General features: G+C 57.9%; 2 protein-coding genes across 5 annotated transcripts; both read left to right on the top strand.

Annotated features, from left to right (window-relative positions):
- Positions 1–21: 21 nt before the first annotated feature.
- On the top strand, positions 22–8,858 carry TAS1R1 (taste 1 receptor member 1). Of its 2 annotated transcripts, XM_043923778.1 has the most exons (7): positions 22–274; positions 556–1,033; positions 2,546–2,852; positions 4,577–5,338; positions 5,786–5,998; positions 6,319–6,439; positions 7,761–8,858. In XM_043923778.1, the coding sequence occupies exons 2-7, from the start codon at positions 843–845 to the stop codon at positions 8,690–8,692; spliced, it is 2,526 nt and encodes an 841-aa protein (XP_043779713.1). In that variant the 5' UTR covers positions 22–274; positions 556–842; the 3' UTR covers positions 8,693–8,858. The 2 variants fall into 2 exon arrangements, with proteins under 2 accessions (XP_043779713.1, XP_043779712.1); XM_043923777.1 differs by having other exon boundaries at positions 22–1,033.
- A 289-nt stretch (positions 8,859–9,147) lies between these two features.
- ZBTB48 (zinc finger and BTB domain containing 48) lies at positions 9,148–17,499 on the top strand. 3 transcript variants are annotated; one of them, XM_043923227.1, is made up of 11 exons: positions 9,148–9,239; positions 9,835–10,531; positions 11,219–11,460; positions 14,288–14,399; positions 14,985–15,077; positions 15,399–15,485; positions 15,656–15,810; positions 16,302–16,438; positions 16,511–16,675; positions 16,957–17,045; positions 17,137–17,499. In XM_043923227.1, the coding sequence occupies exons 2-11, from the start codon at positions 9,842–9,844 to the stop codon at positions 17,431–17,433; spliced, it is 2,067 nt and encodes a 688-aa protein (XP_043779162.1). In that variant the 5' UTR covers positions 9,148–9,239; positions 9,835–9,841; the 3' UTR covers positions 17,434–17,499. The 3 variants fall into 3 exon arrangements, with proteins under 3 accessions (XP_043779162.1, XP_043779160.1, XP_043779161.1); XM_043923225.1 differs by having other exon boundaries at positions 14,285–14,399; XM_043923226.1 differs by lacking the exon at positions 9,148–9,239 and adding an exon at positions 9,251–9,306 and having other exon boundaries at positions 14,285–14,399.
- The last annotated feature ends 341 nt before the right edge of the window (positions 17,500–17,840 follow it).

Here is a 17,840-nt window from a genome sequence, read left to right as displayed (position 1 = left end):
CCGGCGGTCTTGGCGGCGCACCCTGGCCTCCGCAGGCGCCTGTGTGGCTCGGGCCCCTGGAGGCGGTGGAACCTAGGGACAGCCTGGGCGACACCCTGCCAGGCAGTCCCAACGAGAGCCCCATTTACATTATGCAAAAGCCTCACCCCGGCTGCGTGGAGAGGGAAAGTCAGATACCCCAAGTCCAGGGCCACCTCTCCGGAAATCCAGCTAGGACTTTTTCCCCCCGCCCGCGACTGAAAAAGCTCCAGGATTGACGTTTTAAACAAAACCGGTCTGTTTGCATACCCTCCGTTTGCATGCATTTGTCTTTGAGCTGAAGGGAGCAACTGTGTATAAGGAGGCGAAATGGGGACGATTTACTCAGAATTTCAATTTCAGGAGACTGAGGATTGGGGTGGGTCACAAGTATAACTCAAAGCCTTGTCTCGTTTGGTAAACTGAGGCCCAGGTAAACGATTCTAAAACCTGCAGCTCGCTGAGAGCAACCTTTCACACTCTGTTCCTCAAGGCCCCCAGAGAAGCTGACCCCCCTCAAATCCCTGTCTTAACCAGGTAATGCCACAGGCACCAGAGCAAAGAGAACCCACAACCGTCCAGAGGAAGGGTCAGTGGGTGCCACCTGCTTTGCACCTGTGCCTTCACCCTGCCCAGTTCCTGAGGAGGACCGCAGGCCCGGAAGGCAGAGGCAAACAGCCCTACAACTGGGCTCTAATCCCGCCCCCTTTCATAGGCATGAAACTAGGAAGCATCTGGGCAACTGCTGACCATTCTGTTTAAACGGCCCAACCTGGTCACAGGGCGTGGCGTGGCCATGCCAGGCACAGGGCTGTCTGGCCAGCATGTCACTCTGGGGGGTGCGCCTGGTCAGCCTGCAGCTTTCCCTCTCCTGCTGTTGGGCTTTCAGCTGCCACAACACCCTGTCCTCCCCTGACTTCAGCCTCCCTGGGGATTACCTGCTTGCAGGCATGTTCCCTCTCCACAGTGCCCCTCTAGAGGCGAGAGGAAGACCCACGGTGACCTTCTGTGACAGGTGAGTGGGGGAGAGGTCAGCAGAACTGTCACCTGGGGGGGGCCTGTGCCTGCGGGTCCTCTGCCAGCCTGCCGCTGCAAGACCTTGTGGGTTCTACCTCTGGAGTGACCATTTGGACTGCCTCCAATCCCTGCCCAACCTACAGCCAAGCCACCACCTTTAAGTGCTGGCTAGCCTTTCCCTGGCACTTTCAACACATTCTTTTGTCCTTGTTGTTAAGAGTCCTTTGTATTATAATTCCAGATCTGTTGTTTCCTGACTTTGTAATGTAACTAGAGGGCAAAGGTTCAGCAAGGGTGGCCTTTCCCTCTTCCATCTCCTTCCCTACCCCATTCCTCCCCAGTTCCCACTCAGTCTCTCAGCTGGCAAGTATGGTTCTCCAGGGGGAGGGAAATGGGTACGTATAGCAGAAGATGCTTCAGTAGCCTGAATGACTTAGGTTGGTGCCTTCCTGAAGTGGACAGTCTACACTTGATCTTAGCCAAAAGACCGAGAAGCGATTGTGGACAGTCTAGATAGAAAAAAAAAAAGCAACTGCTTTTCTTATAAAGGGGATAGTATTAGATTTGGTCAGTTCGAGGACGTCTCATGGCTCAGTGGCCCCAAATATGTAGCATACCTGCCAGCCAGCCTGGGAAGATTCTAGAAAGCCTGGCGTGGGAGGACTGGCCCAAAGAGCTACAGTCGGGAGCCTGGGAAGAGGAGACTTGAGGGAGGAGGAGACACCTGAAAAACCAGGTTCAGGTGACTGAAGGGCTGTCACGGGCAGGAGGTACTACACTTCCTTCCAGTGACTCAAGGACAGAAGTGGTAGGAATGATGGGGGAGCCTCCCAAGAGGCAGGGAGGCTGGGAAAAGGAGCAGGCTGGCACACTCCTCAAGCAGGGCTGAGTCACAGCCCTAGTGTGCCCGTGTCTGTGTTTCCCAGACAGGCCATGAGGAACACAGGCCCCCACCACAATCAAGACAGGTTTGGTTAAACCAGTCTAGATGTTGCTGTGATGTGGTTAATGTTTTAGCCGTGGTTAACATTTAAATCAATAAAGCAGATGCTCTCCATAGTGTAGTTGGGCCTCACCTAATCAGTTGAAGGTCTTAAGAGAAAAGATGGAGATCCCCGGGGAAAAGATAGTCCTCTCTTTTGTTTGCGCTCTCTCCCTCTCTGTGTATATATAGATAGCTAGATAGCTAGATAGATGTATATATGTGTCTCATCTTGGTTCTGTTTCTTTGGAGAACCCTAATATAGAAGATATCTCCGCTACAGGACTTGGGAGTCTTTTGATCCTAATATGCTTATGGTGGGGGGAGGGGCGTGGTATGTGTACTTTTCCAATTTGTCCCCCACCTGTCCCAAGGCCTGTCAACAGAACTGTGTGTGTGGTCCAGGGCTCATGTTGAGGTTATGGTTGTAAGAGCTGGACAGATTACCTCAGAGGTTCCTTTCTACCCCCAAGCCTGGGGTTCCAGGAGACCAGAGGTCCTTTGCTCTCAGCCTGGCTTTCCCTACAGGTCCAACAGCTTCAACGGCCATGGCTACCACCTCTTCCAGGCCATGCGGTTCAGCATCGAGGAGATAAACAACTCCACCGCCCTGCTACCCAATGTCACCCTGGGGTACGAGCTGTACGATGTGTGCTCAGAGTCAGCCAACATGTATGCCACGCTAAGCATACTGAGCACGCTGGGGAGGCGCTATGTGGAGATCCAGGGAGGCCCTGCCCACTTTTCCCCTGCGATGGTGGCAGTGATCGGGCCTGACATCACCAGCCATGCTCTCGCCACTGCAGCCGTGCTGAGCCCCTTCCTGGTGCCCCTGGTAAGCTGGGGCCCTAGCAGTTCGCTCATCTCCCCTCCTGGCAAGTCCAAGTGGGCTGGGGTGGGTGTGCAGGAGCTGCTATGCCCAAGGTGGGTCTGGACTTCAGGACCTCCTGGGCAGTCACTGCTCTTGAGTCACTTGCCTGGAGTTCCTTCTTCTCCAAGTGCTGCTACCGAGATCTCCCTGCTTCTGTGCTCACCAGAAAGTCCATTCTTCTTGGAAACCTCTGCTCATCTCTCTCCGGCTGCTGCCCATCACCCCACAGGCTTCACATCTACCCTCCTCCCGTCTTTTCCTCCAGGCTCAGGCTCAGAGGTGTGGTGTCAGTCCCCTCCTCTGCTCATCAGTCTCTCCTGGGCCGCCTCCTCTGCTGACACACTTGCCCTGTCCCCCTCCACCCTCCGGGCTCTTCTCCTCTCAGCCTGGCTGACTCCCCCTTCCAAGGAGACTTCTCTGCAGAGTCTCCATTCCTGCTTGCTTCTCTCTCTTTGCGTTTACTCCTCCCTCCATGACTCTGGGCTCTGTCCTTTTAGCAGTGCTTGAAGGTGGTGACTGCGGGTTGGGTAGGGGTTGGAGATGGGTCAGGTGACCACCCCAAGGCAGAACCAGCAAGGTCTTGCTGAGAAGGACTGGTGGAGGACCACTAGGTCTCCAACCCATTTGACCATTTGGACACTTTCTCCCAGCATTTATGATCCCCTCTTCCCTTGTGCCACCTCCTTCTCGTTTTCCTTTAGGGAATTCTGCTCCCCCCTCCATCCCCCCCTGAGAAGGAGGTGACTCTCTAGGACAGACCCCACCCCTTCTCAGGCAAGCAGAAGGCCCTGGCTGAATTCCCATCTCCACCTTCCATCTCCACTCCTGAGAACCAGCTTTGTCTCCAGAGGCTCACCCAGTGCCTCCACTTCTTGGAGCCACCAGGGCCCCAAATGAACTTACCTCCTCCATAGCAAAAGCCTCTTGTCTTCCTACATCCCACCCCCCACCCCAGCCCATTTGACAGAGTGACTGTCTCCAAGGAAGCCAGTGCCCGCTGCATTCCCTTCCCTGCTTCCACATCTAGCCCATCACTACAGCCTCTGCCATGCGGCCCCTTAACCACATAGGTCCATCCCTTCCCTATGGCCACTGCCCCAGCTTTAACTGACTGCAATCCTCTCCCATCTAGATGATTCCATCAGCTCCTAGGAGTTCTGACTCTGGCCTTGAACCTTTTTAAACAGGTTCCTCATTGATCAGAGATGCATTCCTACAAGTTTGATGTCACTTTGCTGCCTAAACGCTGAGGGGCTCCCTGTGGCCTTGGGATAAAGCCCTAGCACCCCAGCTAGGCTGAGCAGGGGCTAAGTAGCGGCTAAGGCTTCCTGCCCTGACGGAACACACAGGTTCATGCTCTCCTTCCTGCATCTGCCCTCCAGCTTTCCAGCCAAGTGGAAATTCCTGGAGGGCCCCACACATATACCATTTCACTCCCTGCTTGCAGGTTGCGTTCACTTTGTCCACAGGCCAGAGTCTCCTTCCTCTCCCAGAATTCTCTCTGGAGACCTGCCCCCTTCTCCACGGGTAACTTAGCAGTGCTCTGCTTGAGACCCCAGGCCAGAACCTCATCTCCATCCCCCTTCTCCCTCCCCTCCCACTCCCATGTCCCCACGCCCAGCACAGGGCTGGCACTGGGGGGCTCTCAGTCGAGGCTGATGCCACTGAACTTGAATTGAACTCCACAGGTCAGCTATGGAGCCAGCAGCATGGTGCTAAACGCGAGGCGGCTCTACCCCTCTTTTCTGCGCACCATCTCCAGTGATAAGCACCAGGTGGACATCTTGGTGCTGCTGCTGCAGAGGTTCGGGTGGGTCTGGATCTCCATCGTGGGTGGTGAAGGTGACTACGGGGAGGTAGGGATACAGGAACTGGAGTACCAGGTCACCCGGCAGGGCATCTGTGTTGCCTTCAGGGACATTGTGCCTTTCTCCGCCCGACCGGGCGACGAGCGGATGCAGAGCATGATACGCTGCCTGGTCCAAGCCAGGACCACCGTCGTAGTGGTTTACTCTGGCAGACAGGTGGCCAGAGTGTTCTTTGAGTCTGTGGTGCTGGCCAAACTGACTGCCAAGGTGTGGATAGCCACAGAAGACTGGGCCATCTCTAGTCACATCAACAGCGTGCCCGGGATCCAGGGCATCGGCACAGTGCTGGGTGTGGCCATCCCGCACAGGCATGTCCCTGGCCTGAAGGAGTTTGAAGAGGCCTATGTCCGGGCTGACAAAGGAGTTCTCAGGCCTTGCCCCCAGGGCTCCTGGTGCAGCAGCAACCAGCTGTGTACAGAATGCTGGGCTTTCACGGCACAGGCGATGCCCACGCTGGCGGAGTTCTCCATGAGCTCTGCCTACAAGGCGTACCAGGCTGTCTACGCCGTGGCCCATGGCCTCCACCAGCTCCTGGGCTGCGCCTCTGGAGCCTGTTCGAGGGGCCGGGTCTACCCCTGGCAGGTAAGGCACTTACCAGCCATTGGCACCCACTATCTGCCTTCCTAAGGCAGGCAGCGTGGTTACTCTTCAGCCACCCTAAATGCTGGGGGTGGGGGGCAAAGGCTGACCGCTAGAGGCTGATCCCTTCCATGAGACTCGTCTTGGTCTTCTCTGAGCTGCGGCTCCACCCACCCACCAGGCCTCAGATCCAGGGTTTGAAAGCTCTGCAAAGGGCTGCCTTCTTAGAGACTTCTCTCACTCAGGAAGCTGGTTAGGAGGGTCAGGGGGCCTCCTAGGAGGGGAGGGGGGCTGAGGAAGGGACCAGAACTTCTAGGCGGGCTGAAATGCCCCAGGTAGAAGCTCAGCAAGGTCCCATGCACTAGCTTCCTGGGCCATCTGGGTATGGGAGGACCCAGGAGGAGCAGCCGGTGTCATCGGCATCAGCTCCGTTATCCCTGTTTGTTTCAGCTTCTGGAGCAGATTCGCAAGGTGAATTTCCTTTTACACAAAAACGCTGTGACATTTAATGACGATGGCAGTACCCTCAGCAACTATGACATAATCACCTGGGACTGGAGTGGCCCCAACTGGACCTTCAGGGTCATTGGCTCCTCCTCTCCATTTTCAGTGTCGCTGGACATAAATACGACCAAAATCCGGTGGCATGGAAACGCCAACCAGGTAACAGGGACGTGGTCACTCGCCAGGTGACTGCCTGATGGGCAGCCTGGAGCCTGGGGGCAGTGCTGACACAGCTCACACAGAGCACAAGGTTGGATCCCAGGTACCAGGCTGTATGGCTCTCCCCAGCCCTGCCAGGGAGGCTCCCAGGGCTCAGACAGACAGATGCCCAGTTGCTGCTGGTTCACATGACCAGGGGCTCTGCTCTGGGAGTGAGCTGTGAGGGCAGATGCCCAGAGACCCCGTTTTCCATCCCATGTGTGAGGGTCCCTTGATATGAGCATCTCCACATGGCTGCAGAACACCATGGCTTCTTGCAGGTGCCTACGTCTGTGTGTTCCAGGGACTGTCCTGAAGGCCACCAGAGAGTGATCATAGGTTTCCACCATTGCTGCTTTGAGTGTGTGCCCTGTGAGGCCGGGACCTTCCTCAATAAGAGTGGTGAGTGACCAGTGATGAGTGGGTGAACCACCAGCACTCCTAGGATCTGTAGAGCAGATGGAAGCAGCTCCCTTGGGCCACACGTGTGCAGAACCAGGGCCCTGGTTACTTTGCTGCCAGTTAGGGACAGTTTGGAGGACACCTTCCACCAGACCTGAGTTCTGATCAAGCAGAAAGAAACAAGCAGTTGAAGGCCTCATATCTAGCTGTGTTCTTTTTAAGAGAGCTCCAAATCCCTGCACCTACAGAGACAATTTTATCCTAAACTCAGCATCTTTATCCAAACAGATGTGAGTTTCATTCCCTTTGTACCCTCCCATATTGTTCTTTTTTTTCCTTTTCTTTTTTCTTCCCATTTTATCTGTATGAAATCCCATCTATTGACCGTGCCAGTGACACCCGGTGCCTTGAACAGCTTGGCTTGAATGCAGACACTAGCATGTCTGCAGCAGGACAAAAAGTTCTTCCATCCTGTGATGCAAGGGGCAGACAGAGGTAGCTAAGGGGCTCAGCCCAGAGCTGGACTCCAGGGGCCATGTGCCTTCTTTTACCATCTTGGTGGGCGTGGGAATGCATCTCTTCCATACTGAGGGAATCAACTCAACTCAGAGAAACCACAGAGAGGCAGCTCAAGAAGGTGGATTTGGCTAGGGAGAGAGCCCTGGGAAAGATGAAAATGCCCTTCCTTTGGGGCCAGCTGCTTGCCCTGGATCACAGCCTCAGGGCGGTGCGGGCGGAGCTACAGGGTAAGGCCCTCTCTATGACCTCTTGGCTTGCCAACTCCTTCTGGGATCAGGAGTCACACAGAACTGACCGAAGTGTCTCCATGATCTGTAATTAACACAGGCATATTAAGGAAACACATGGCCTGGGGGCTCTCACTCAGGGCTACCCTCATCGTGCTGTGCCTGCAGAGCCCAGCTCCTGTGCTAAAGCCCCACCGGCACCTTGCAGGGTTGTTGTTGTTGTGCAATCACTAAGTCGTGTCCGACTCTTCGCGACCCTGTGGACTGTAGCACGCCAAGCTTCCCTGTCCTTCCCTTCCTCTGTTTTTCGGAGTTGGTCAAGCTCATGGATTCGAGGAGCCTGGCAGGCTGCAGTCCATGGGGTCGCAAGAACTGGACATGACTTAGCGACTAATCCACCACCACCATGTCGAATCGATGATGCCATTCAATCATCTCACCTTCTGTCGCCCCCTTTTCCTCCTGCCCTCAGTCCTTCCCGGCATCAGGGGCTTTTCCAGTGCAAGGGTTGTACAGCCTCCCTTTCCTGCTGTCCTCACCTGGCTCTCAGGAACCCTCTTCACCTTCTCTTCCAGACCCCTATAGATGCCGGCCTTGTGGGAAAGAAGAGTGGGCACCTGAGAGAAGCGAGACCTGCTTCCCACGCATCGTGGTGTTTTTGACGTGGCACGAGCCAGTCTCTTTGGTGCTGCTGGCAGCTAATACGCTGCTGTTGGTGGTGGTGGCTGGGACTGCTGGCCTGTTTGCCTGGCACCTAGACACCCCTGTGGTGAGGTCAGCTGGGGGCCGACTGTGCTTCCTCATGCTGGGCTCCCTGGCAGGGGGGACTTGGGGCCTCTATGGCTTCTTTGGGGAGCCCACACTGCCCACGTGCTTACTGCGCCAAGGCCTCTTTTCCCTTGGTTTTGCCATCTTCCTGTCCTGCCTGACGGTCCGCTCCTTCCAACTTGTCTTCATCTTCAAGTTTTCTGCCAGGTTACCCACCTTCTTCCGTGCATGGGTCCAAAACCATGGTGCTGGCCTGTTTGTGATGATCAGCTCAACAACCCAGCTGCTTATCTGCCTAGTTTGGCTTGCAGTGTGGACCCCACTGCCGACCAGGGAATACAAGCACTTCCCTCAACTGGTGGTGCTTGGCTGCACAGAGGCTAACTCACTGGGCTTCATGCTGGCTTTTACCTACAATGGCCTCCTCTCTGTCGGCGCCTTTGCCTGCAGCTACCTGGGCAAAGACCTGCCAGAGAACTACAGTGAGGCCAAATGTGTCACCTTCAGCTTGCTACTCAACTTCGTGTCCTGGATCGCCTTCTTCACCATGGCCACTGTCTATCAGGGCAAGTATCTGCCCGCGGTCAACGCGCTGGCCATGCTGAGCAGCTTGAGTGGCTGCTTCAGCGGTTATTTCCTCCCCAAGTGCTACGTGATTCTGTGCCGCCCGGACCTCAACAGCACCGAGCACTTCCAGGCCTCCATCCAGGACTACACCAGGCGCTGTGGTTCCACCTGACCACTGGATCGAGCATGGTCAAGCCTGGCGGGGCGGACTCAGGGGCGAAGGTGGAACAGGGGCGTCCAGGACCTGGGGTGTCCGGGAGGCTCCTCAGCCTTGGCGTGCGAAGTGTAAGCCCACGGGAGGGCTCAGTCCGGGCTGCGCCGGCTGCCAATAAAAGTGAAATGTGCGTCTTCGTTGCGCTTCCTCTCTAGGGCGACGGTAGAGTGCTGCCTCTTCAAGCCTCAGGGCGCTGTGCGGCCCGGCTAACCGCAGGTGGAACCTCGGGACTCCCAGTGGGCAAGAGACCGAATGTCCCGCTTGGCGTTGCTAGGCAACCCAGGGAGGCGGGCCCAATGCCGGGGGGCGGGGGGAACTGGACTGGTCCCTCCTCTCTCTCTACCCCATTGGCTGCTATCTATATGGTACCGCCTGCAGGGGCAGGAGGTAAAGGCCTGCGCCCCCGAGGCGTCCCGCCCCGGCCGGCGCGCCCTGACGTCACGTCCGGCGGCGGCGACGGCGGCGTCTCTGCACTTTCGCCGGGCACGTACGGCCGGGGCAGTTGGTCAGTGGGGTTGTGTGGGCTACCTGGCTCGGGTCTGGAGGGGTAGGCGTAGGGAGCATGGACCAGGGTGAGGAGGTCGAGGGGCAAGGGACGAGGGAGGGGGCGCTGTGGGCCGCCGTGACTGCTGACGGAGTGTGACCGCGGCCGCCTTCCGCCCGGCTGCTCGAGACGTGTGGGCGCGGCGTGGGTTCCTCTCACCTGTCTGCAGTCGCTGTCCTCCCCTGCCTCCGGTCCTCTCGCTCTGCCAGGCTGATAAGTTCGCGCTAATTCAGCGCCTCTTTCCCCAAACTTTTGATTTCCTCCCACCAGCACCCTTTCCCGACTGTGTCCCCACCTAGTCCTCCCGCACCCCCGTCACCCACACTCTCTGCCCACCCGCGATATGGCCTGTTTGCTTGGACCCCGCCCCCAGGGAGGCTCTCAGTCCCTTCCTGCCTCAACTTGCACCTTCTAACCTTGATCTAAGTCCTGGTTGTAATAAACGTGAATGAATAGAATCTGTCTCCCTTTACCCTGGTCTCAGCTCCAGGGCCTTTCTCTTGCTGCCTCTGGGTTGGACTGGTCAGAGTGTCACTGCCGTGTTTCTTCCCTTTAGAGGGACCATGGACGGCTCCTTCGTCCAGCACAGCGTGAGGGTTCTGCAGGAGCTCAACAAGCAGCGGGAGCGGGGCCAGTACTGCGATGCCACCCTGGATGTGGGGGGCCTGGTGTTCAAGGCACATTGGAGTGTTCTTGCCTGCTGCAGCCACTTCTTCCAGAGCCTCTACGGGGATGGCTCAGGGGGCAGTGTCGTCCTACCTGCGGGCTTTGCCGAGATCTTTGGCCTCCTGCTGGACTTTTTCTACACCGGCCACCTCGCCCTCACCTCGGGGAACCGGGATCAGGTGCTCCTGGCAGCCAGGGAGTTGCGAGTGCCAGAGGCCGTGGAGTTGTGCCAGAGCTTCAAGCCCAAAGCCGCAGTGGGACAGCCACCAAGTGGCCAGAGTGGACTCGGGAAACCTGCCCCCCGGGATGTGAACAGCCACCCCAAGGAGTCCGTGGGTGTGGAGAAGGAGGAAGTTTCAAGGACTCTGGGTCAAATCCCCAGGGATCCGGAGCTCAGCGGTAGTCTCAGCCCCCAGAGGTCCCGGCTTGGCCTCCCTGCTCAGAGTGAGAGCCCGTCCTTTCTCCGTGGGAAACTCAAGCAGGCCCTGAAGCTCTGTCCCCCTGGGGACAAGGAGCCTGAGGATTGCAAAGTGCCCCCAAGGCCCTTCGAAGCTGAAGGTGTCCAGCTGCAGGGCGGGACTAATGAGGTACTGTGCTCAGGGTGTTGGAGAAGGGGAGATGGGGAGAAGGGACTGATACTTTTCAGGGGTAATCTGGACCTAAAGGTAGAGTCTGTTTTGTGGGTTTAGAACAGGCTTTCTCCAAATATAGGGCTTCCCAGGTGGCACAGTGGTAAAGAATCTGCCTGTCAAGGCAGGAGACACGGTTCAATCCCTGGATCAGAAAGATCCCCTGGAGAAGGAAATGGCAACCTACTCCAGTATTCTTGCCTGGGAAATCCCATGAATGGAGGAGCCTGATAGGCTACAGTCCATGGGGTTGCAGAGTCGGATGTGGTATCTCCAAATGCAGAAAGCCAGCTCCATCCCACAGCCTCAGGCTGACCTTCCTGCCAGTTGTGTTTGTGGTTGGCAGCTTCTTGGGGCCGATGGGGGCGGCATTAGGTGTTTCCCCAGGGAAGTGAAATCCAGGTGGACTTCCAGTTACCCACAAACAGAGCTCCTGCCCTCAAACTTGGGATTGGGCTGTTGCTGCTGCCCTGGGACCTTGAAGGGAACAGGCACTGATGAAGGAACGGAGGGGTCCGGGGACAGGCCTGGGTTGGGACTTGGGATGAAACTGGATGGAGCTGGCCACCCTGTAGACCCATCCTCAGAACCCCTGCTGATTCAGTTTGGTGACCTCGCCCCCTCCTGCTGCCTCTTCTGCTCTAGTGGGAGGTGGTAGTTCAAGTTGAGGACGACGGGGATGGCGATTATGTTTCTGAAACTGAGACTGTGCCGACCAAGAGGAAAACAAATGTAATCAGAAAGCCCTGTGCTGCCGAGCCGACCCGGAGTGCAGCTTCCCTGGCAGCCGGGCCTGCTGAGAACAGAAAAGGTACAGCGGTGCCAGTTGAATGCCCCACATGTCATAAAAAGTTCCTCAGCAAATATTACCTAAAAGTCCACAACAGGTAAACGTTCTGTTTTTCTATTTTCTTTTACCATCTGCTGTTCCCATGTTGGGGGGAGGGGGCCCATGCTCCCCACTTGCGGCCCACATGGGGGGCTGGGGTGCCACCTCAGATCCACACAGTGCCTGGCATTGGTATCCTCTGACCATTGGGGAGTGAGACTCTGACCTTGGACGGCTTCCTTCTTCCTCCCCCTTCTGTGAGTTCTCTGCTGGGAGTGGGTTTGGGGACACCCAGGTGGCGCTAGTGGTAAAAAACCCGCCTGCCAATGTAGGAGACATAAGAGACAGAAGATCGCCTGGAGAAGGGCATGGCAACCCACTCCAGTATTATTGCCTGGAGAATCCCGTGTACAGAGGAACCTGGCTGGCCACAGTCCATGGGGTCGCAAAGAGTCTAACAGGATTGAAGTGGCTTGAAGCAGCTGTTAGCATCAGGCTCCCCCCACTGTGGACCTTGACCTCCAGCAGGGTTCTCCCAAGGAGGTGAGAGCAGCCTGAGGGCCCACGGTGTGGCTCCAGCCTGACCCCACACCGCAGGTGTTTCTGAAGCCTGGCAGTGTAGGCCTGGGGCGAAGATGTTCATCTTTAGGGTGGGTGCTGCCTGCATTTCTGCAGACAGGTTAAATCTCAGATGTCAGCAGAGCACTGGGGACCCTTTGTCTAAAGCTGCTGTGCCCAGTAAGGTGTTGACTTAAAAAATATTCAAAACCTAAAAGTTGAGAGTTATCTTTTATTCAGTGGGAATTTTTAGGACTTCAAGCCCAGGAGGCAGCAGCATCTCAAGTAACCCTGAGAGAACTGCTCTGAGGAAGCAAAGGGAGGAGCCAGGTTATATAGGAATTTTTGCAACCAAGGGTATATAGTCTGAATATCAAAAGATTATTGTTAAAGAAAACCAGATATCCCAAGTTAAGGAATTTTGCACTTTTCTATGTATGGGAAGATGTAAGCGTCTGGGCTCACTGAAATCACTCCTTGGATATGCACCTCAGCTTTCTGGGACAAGTATCCTGTGTTTTTCGCATCTTGAGCGTCCTTGGGGCTCACCTCAGGAAGTGGCTGCATTTTGATGGCTGCAGATAGCAGGTATTCTTCTCCTGAGTTCCCTTAGGGCTCACTGGCTTTCCTTGGAGGGCTACAATGACTGGTGCCTGTGACATCCTTGTTAACCGATGTGGCAGGAGATACTCCATTTCTCAAAGGTAATCAGATTCCACAGGAAGCTATTTTAACTTAAAAGTAATTAAAATTCAGTTCTTAAGTCATGCTAGCTTCATTTCAAGTGTTCAGTAGCTACTTGCGGCCCCCGGCTACTGAATGAAGGCCACAGCATGGACGCGGAGTACTGGAGTATTTCCTTCATCCCGTGCATCCTTGTGGAAGGCACTGCCCCCGAGGCCTTGCTCTTCCTACAGCCTGCAGGGAGGGCAGCTAGGTGACGCGCCTTCCCCTCCTGCCCCTCTTCAGCCCCAGACAGCACCTGGTGCGATGTCTTGCCAAGCCAGGCTGGGCCATGCACGTTTTCTCACTATGACACTCTAAGAGGCCCCTGATGACTGAATGAAGTTGGAACAGAGGACAGAGCCCCCTTGCTCTCCCTGCTCTGGGGGCAGCTGCTGCCAGTGGAGCCTTTGGGCCAGTCACCCTGGGGTGACCTGTGTCTGGCTGCACACTCCCTAGGGTGAAGCTTGGGTGCAGGTACCAGCCCCGTCCTCATGCTGCAGGCCACTGGACTGACCTAAGAACTAGGAGGGAGTGCCAGCTGAGGTGCCAACAGGTCTTGCGGGCGGGGGACAGTCAGTGTATCAGCAGGGGATGAGAGAAGAGTGCCTGTCGCAGGCTGTCCATGCTCTTCCCGCACCATTCCGGGCTCTGAGGTCAGGGTTCGCTTAGTTCATTCAGTGAGTTGTCTGCCAGGTGGCTGGGCGCTTCAGATACCTTCATGAACAGAACAAAGGGGCCTTGTGGAGCTCGCCTTCCAGCAGGGCGGTGAGACCCTGAATGACCAGATAAGAGACTCTGCAGTGTGCTGAAGGGCTAGAAGTGCCATGGGAAAAAAGAAAAGGACAGGAGGGCTGGGGAGGGGGACCTGGGGAGTTCAGGGTCGGGTCAGGTTGCAATTGTAAAGACAGGAGACTACCCAGCAGGTTCAGAGGAAGTGAGGAAGCTTGCAGATGGCTGGGGAGCAGCTCTGGGCTGGAGGGGAGCTGGAGCAGAGGCTCTGGGGTGGGAGGGAGGCAGCAAGGTAAGGGGCAGCAGCAGGCCTTTCTCGGGGCCAGATGCCACGTGTTAGAGAGTTGAGTAGGTGATGAGACCTGGTTATCCCCGAGGGTCCATCTGACTCTAAAGTGGACACTTATTAGGAGGCCTGTGTGGAGCACAGGGCCAGGTAGGAGGCCCAGGCAGTGGCCTGGGGAGGGTGTGGCCGCATGGGTAGTAGCCTGGAGGCCAGCTGAGGTGGTCAGACTGTAGCCATGGTTTCCAAGGCCGAGCTCGCAGAAGTCCCAGGCAGGCCGAGAGGTTTCTCCAGGGAGTCGGGGCCCGGAGGTTGTTTCTGCCTTTGGAGAGACACTGCAGCTGGGCCTCCCAGTGGCCTGTGGTTCTGGGGTGTCCCCTACGGTGGGGAGCTGTGCCCTCCCTTGCAGAGTCTCCGGGAGGGAGGAGGGTTTCTGGACGCACCCCACACAGCTTCACCAGCCACGTGGAGAGCCTCAGGCGTCAGCCCGGGCAGCTCAGCACTGTCAGCAGAGGTGCCAGAGCGGGCCCTGCGTGAGGGAGGGCGGCGAGTCCACTCAGCCTCCACACCCCGTGGCTTCTCCCAGCAGGAAACACACTGGGGAGAAACCCTTTGAGTGTCCCAAATGTGGAAAGTGTTACTTCCGAAAGGAGAACCTCCTGGAGCATGAAGCCCGGAACTGCATGAACCGCTCAGAACAGGTACCTGAGGGCCAGCCAGGGTCCTGCTGGGCAGGCGCATGCTGGCTTCTGTCTCTCTTCCACCTCGGAGGGGCCCCCAGGGGACTGACCTGACAGGACTGTAGACTTGAGAGCCGCAGGGTCCTTGGATGTCATCGGGTCCCCTCCCTGGTATGACAGTGGGGACACAAGTCCCAAGGGCAGAAGGGACAAGCCCAGGAGGGACACTGCAGGAGGTATCTTGGGTTTGCCTGCCTGGGTTCCTGGGCTTTGGAGAAGGAGGGTAGCTGCTGAGAAAGGCCACCTGGCCACCTCCCCCCATCCCCCTGGTGGGCTAAACCCTGCTTCCTAGAGGCTGGTCACCAGTCAGGGTGGGGGTCACAGGTAAGGCCAGTTGGCCTTTGTCCCTGATCTGACTCCCAGCCTGGCGTGGTGGCCTTGCAGCACTCAGCGATGGTCACGGTCAGGGCAAGCAGGTTTTGTGTTACCCTCTCCCACCCTAGCGCCCCCACCCCCTTGGGCAGACTTTTGCCAGCAGTGAGTGGAAGCCCGGGCAGAGGCACTCTCCCCGCTGATGCCGACCCCGCTTGCCCCTCACACTGCCAGGTCTTCACGTGCTCCGTGTGCCAGGAGACATTCCGCCGGAGAATGGAGCTGCGGGTGCACATGGTGTCCCACACGGGAGAGATGCCCTACAAGGTCAGGCTCGGCCTGTCCCCAAGGCTGGAGGCCGAGGGGCGGCCCCAGGATCTCCATCCCACCCGTCTCGCCTACCCTTCATGTGGGAAGGTGTTGGGGCCTCCCCTCCCTACCTGCCCAGGGCTCCTGTGTCTTTGGGCAGGATTTCCTCACTGGAGGACAACCTCAGCCTCCACCTGGGTGTGGCCTTCACACCTGGTCGAGGAGCGTCTCAGGCTGGGCCCCGCCTCTGGGTTCCCGCCCCAGTAGCCCTGGGGTGACCCGGCTTCTAGTGGCGTTGGTGGCTTCCATGGTCACAGGTGACCGTGACCTGTCTTGCAGTGCTCCTCCTGCTCCCAGCAGTTCATGCAGAAGAAGGACCTGCAGAGCCACATGATCAAGCTGCATGGAGCCCCCAAGCCCCATGCGGTAAGTGCTAGGCTGTGCCAAGGATGGGGGCCGGGCCCTCTGCGATGCTGGGAGCCAGCCCAGGGAGGTGGTGTGGCTGGCCTAGAGCAGGCAGGCTATGCGGTTTCCCAGGGCAGGGACTCCAGGGCGGCCCTGCTCCTCACTCTGGCCCTGCCCCCTCTGTCCCTTAGTGTCCCACTTGTGCCAAGTGCTTCCTGTCCCGGACGGAGCTGCAGTTGCACGAGGCATTCAAGCACCGCGGGGAGAAGCTGTTTGTGTGCGAGGAGTGCGGGCACCGGGCATCAAGCCGGAATGGCTTGCAGATGCACATCAAGGCCAAGCATAGGTGGGACTGTCCTCCCTGGGGCCATCCTGCCTGGACCATCCTCCTCGGGACCATCCTCCCTGGGCTGTCCTCCTCAGGGCCATCTTACCTGGACCATCCTCCCCGGGGCCATCCTCCCTGGACTGTCCTCCCCAGGCCCGGCCTGCTGCCACTCACAGGGGCCAGAGTGCCCCCACCTGTGTCCAAAGCCTGCAGCCTTTCTGGAGGGAGGACCTGAGGGATGACACAGCTTGCCAGGCAGGGAGGCTGTAGGTGGGGATTCAGGCAGGATGAGGCTCTGGGCCTCCCTGGGCAGAGTCCTGGTAGCTGCCCGTAGCTCCCGGGATGCAGCTCATGCCCTCTTTTCCCTGGGCAGCCCAAATCTGTTCTCACAGCTCAGGCAGGCTGGCCTCAGCCTGGCCTGTGTCCTTGGCCCTGGGATCAGGTGTGTTCCCAGCTGCTTCTGGGGGGGACTGCTTCTTTCGGTGATGCCTGTGTCCCCGCCTGGACAGGAATGAGCGGCCGTACGTCTGTGAGTTCTGCAGCCACGCCTTCACCCAGAAGGCCAATCTCAACATGCACCTGCGCACGCACACGGGCGAGAAGCCCTTCCAGTGCCACCTCTGTGGCAAGACCTTCCGCACCCAAGGTGAGGCAGGCCGGCCCCTCCCCAGGCTGGGGCTGAGGCCTGGCGGCTGAGCCCCGCTCCTTGTCCCCACAGCCAGCCTGGACAAGCACAACCGCACCCACACTGGCGAGAGGCCCTTCAGCTGTGAGTTCTGCGAGCAGCGCTTCACGGAGAAGGGGCCCCTGCTGAGGCATGTGGCCAGCCGCCACCAGGAGGGCCGGCCCCACTTCTGCCAGATCTGCGGGAAGACCTTCAAAGGTACCTGGGCCTGTGGAAGGCCATCACCCTGCCTTACCCTGGGTGGAGAGAGGGCCAGGCCCTTTCCCCCAGTCAGAGCTGGAGGGGTTCCCCGGGAAAGGTTGGGCTCAGCAGTGGCTGTCACATGCCCCTTGGCAGCAGAACCCTCTTGCCAGCAGGGAGGGGGTGGAGGCTCCCAAAGGCCCCGGGCAGTAGTGACTTCAGGGTGCTGCCTGAGAAGCTGGCAGGGCCGAGCCCGCCCACTTCCTGCCTCCCCTGACCCCGGCCCTTCCCTCCTGCAGCTGTGGAGCAGCTGCGCGTGCATGTGAGGAGACACAAGGGAGTCAGGAAATTCGAGTGCACCGAATGCGGCTACAAGTTCACCCGGCAGGTAGGCCTGGGGCTGGCTTGCCTCCTCCAGCCCCTTCGGGCCCCTGAACCCTCCTCCCTCTGCACCCAGCCTGAGCCCCCTTAACCCCTAGGCCCACCTGCGGAGGCACATGGAGATCCACGACCGGGTGGAGAACTACAACCCCAGGCAGCGCAAGCTCCGGAACCTGGTCATTGAGGATGAGAAGATGGTGGTGGTGGCGCTCCAGCCGCCCCCCGACTTGGAGGTGGGCTCAGCTGAGGTCATCGTGGAGTCACTGGCCCATGGCGGCCTGGCCTCCCAGCTCCCTGGCCAGAGACTGTGTGCTGAGGAGAGCTTCACAGGTGCAGGCGTCATGGAGCCCTCGCTCATTATCACGGCTGCCATCCCCGAAGACTGTGACACGTAGCCCCTCACCCAAGTGAGAGGTCCACTTGGCCCCAGCCCCCAATAAACCACAGGGCTTTGGACTCGACCATTCCAGCCCATCCAGTGGTCTGTTCCCTGGGAACCTGGGCTCCGGGAGGAGCTGCTTTCCCACCATGTCCTCTAGAAGAAATGGGGCACTGCCTGATTTGTGCACCCCAGAGCTTGGCCAGCAACTTCCCCAGGTTGTTGGGAGACCCCCACGGGTGAAACGTGGGTTGGTAGCTTTGGGGACCACGCCTCTGGCTCGGGGCACTCTAATTTTTCTCCCGTCTGGGTTTTAGAACTGGACCAGATGGAGCAGTAGCGTTCCTACAGCATAGCTTCGGCAATGCCAGCTAGTGAGAGCAGAATTCATCACTCAGCCTCTGGAGTCAAAACAGGGTGGCC

Source organism: Cervus elaphus, chromosome 14, assembly GCF_910594005.1.
Source record: "Cervus elaphus chromosome 14, mCerEla1.1, whole genome shotgun sequence".
Lineage (NCBI taxonomy): Eukaryota > Metazoa > Chordata > Mammalia > Artiodactyla > Cervidae > Cervus > Cervus elaphus.
This window is presented reverse-complemented; position numbering and strand designations above follow the sequence as displayed.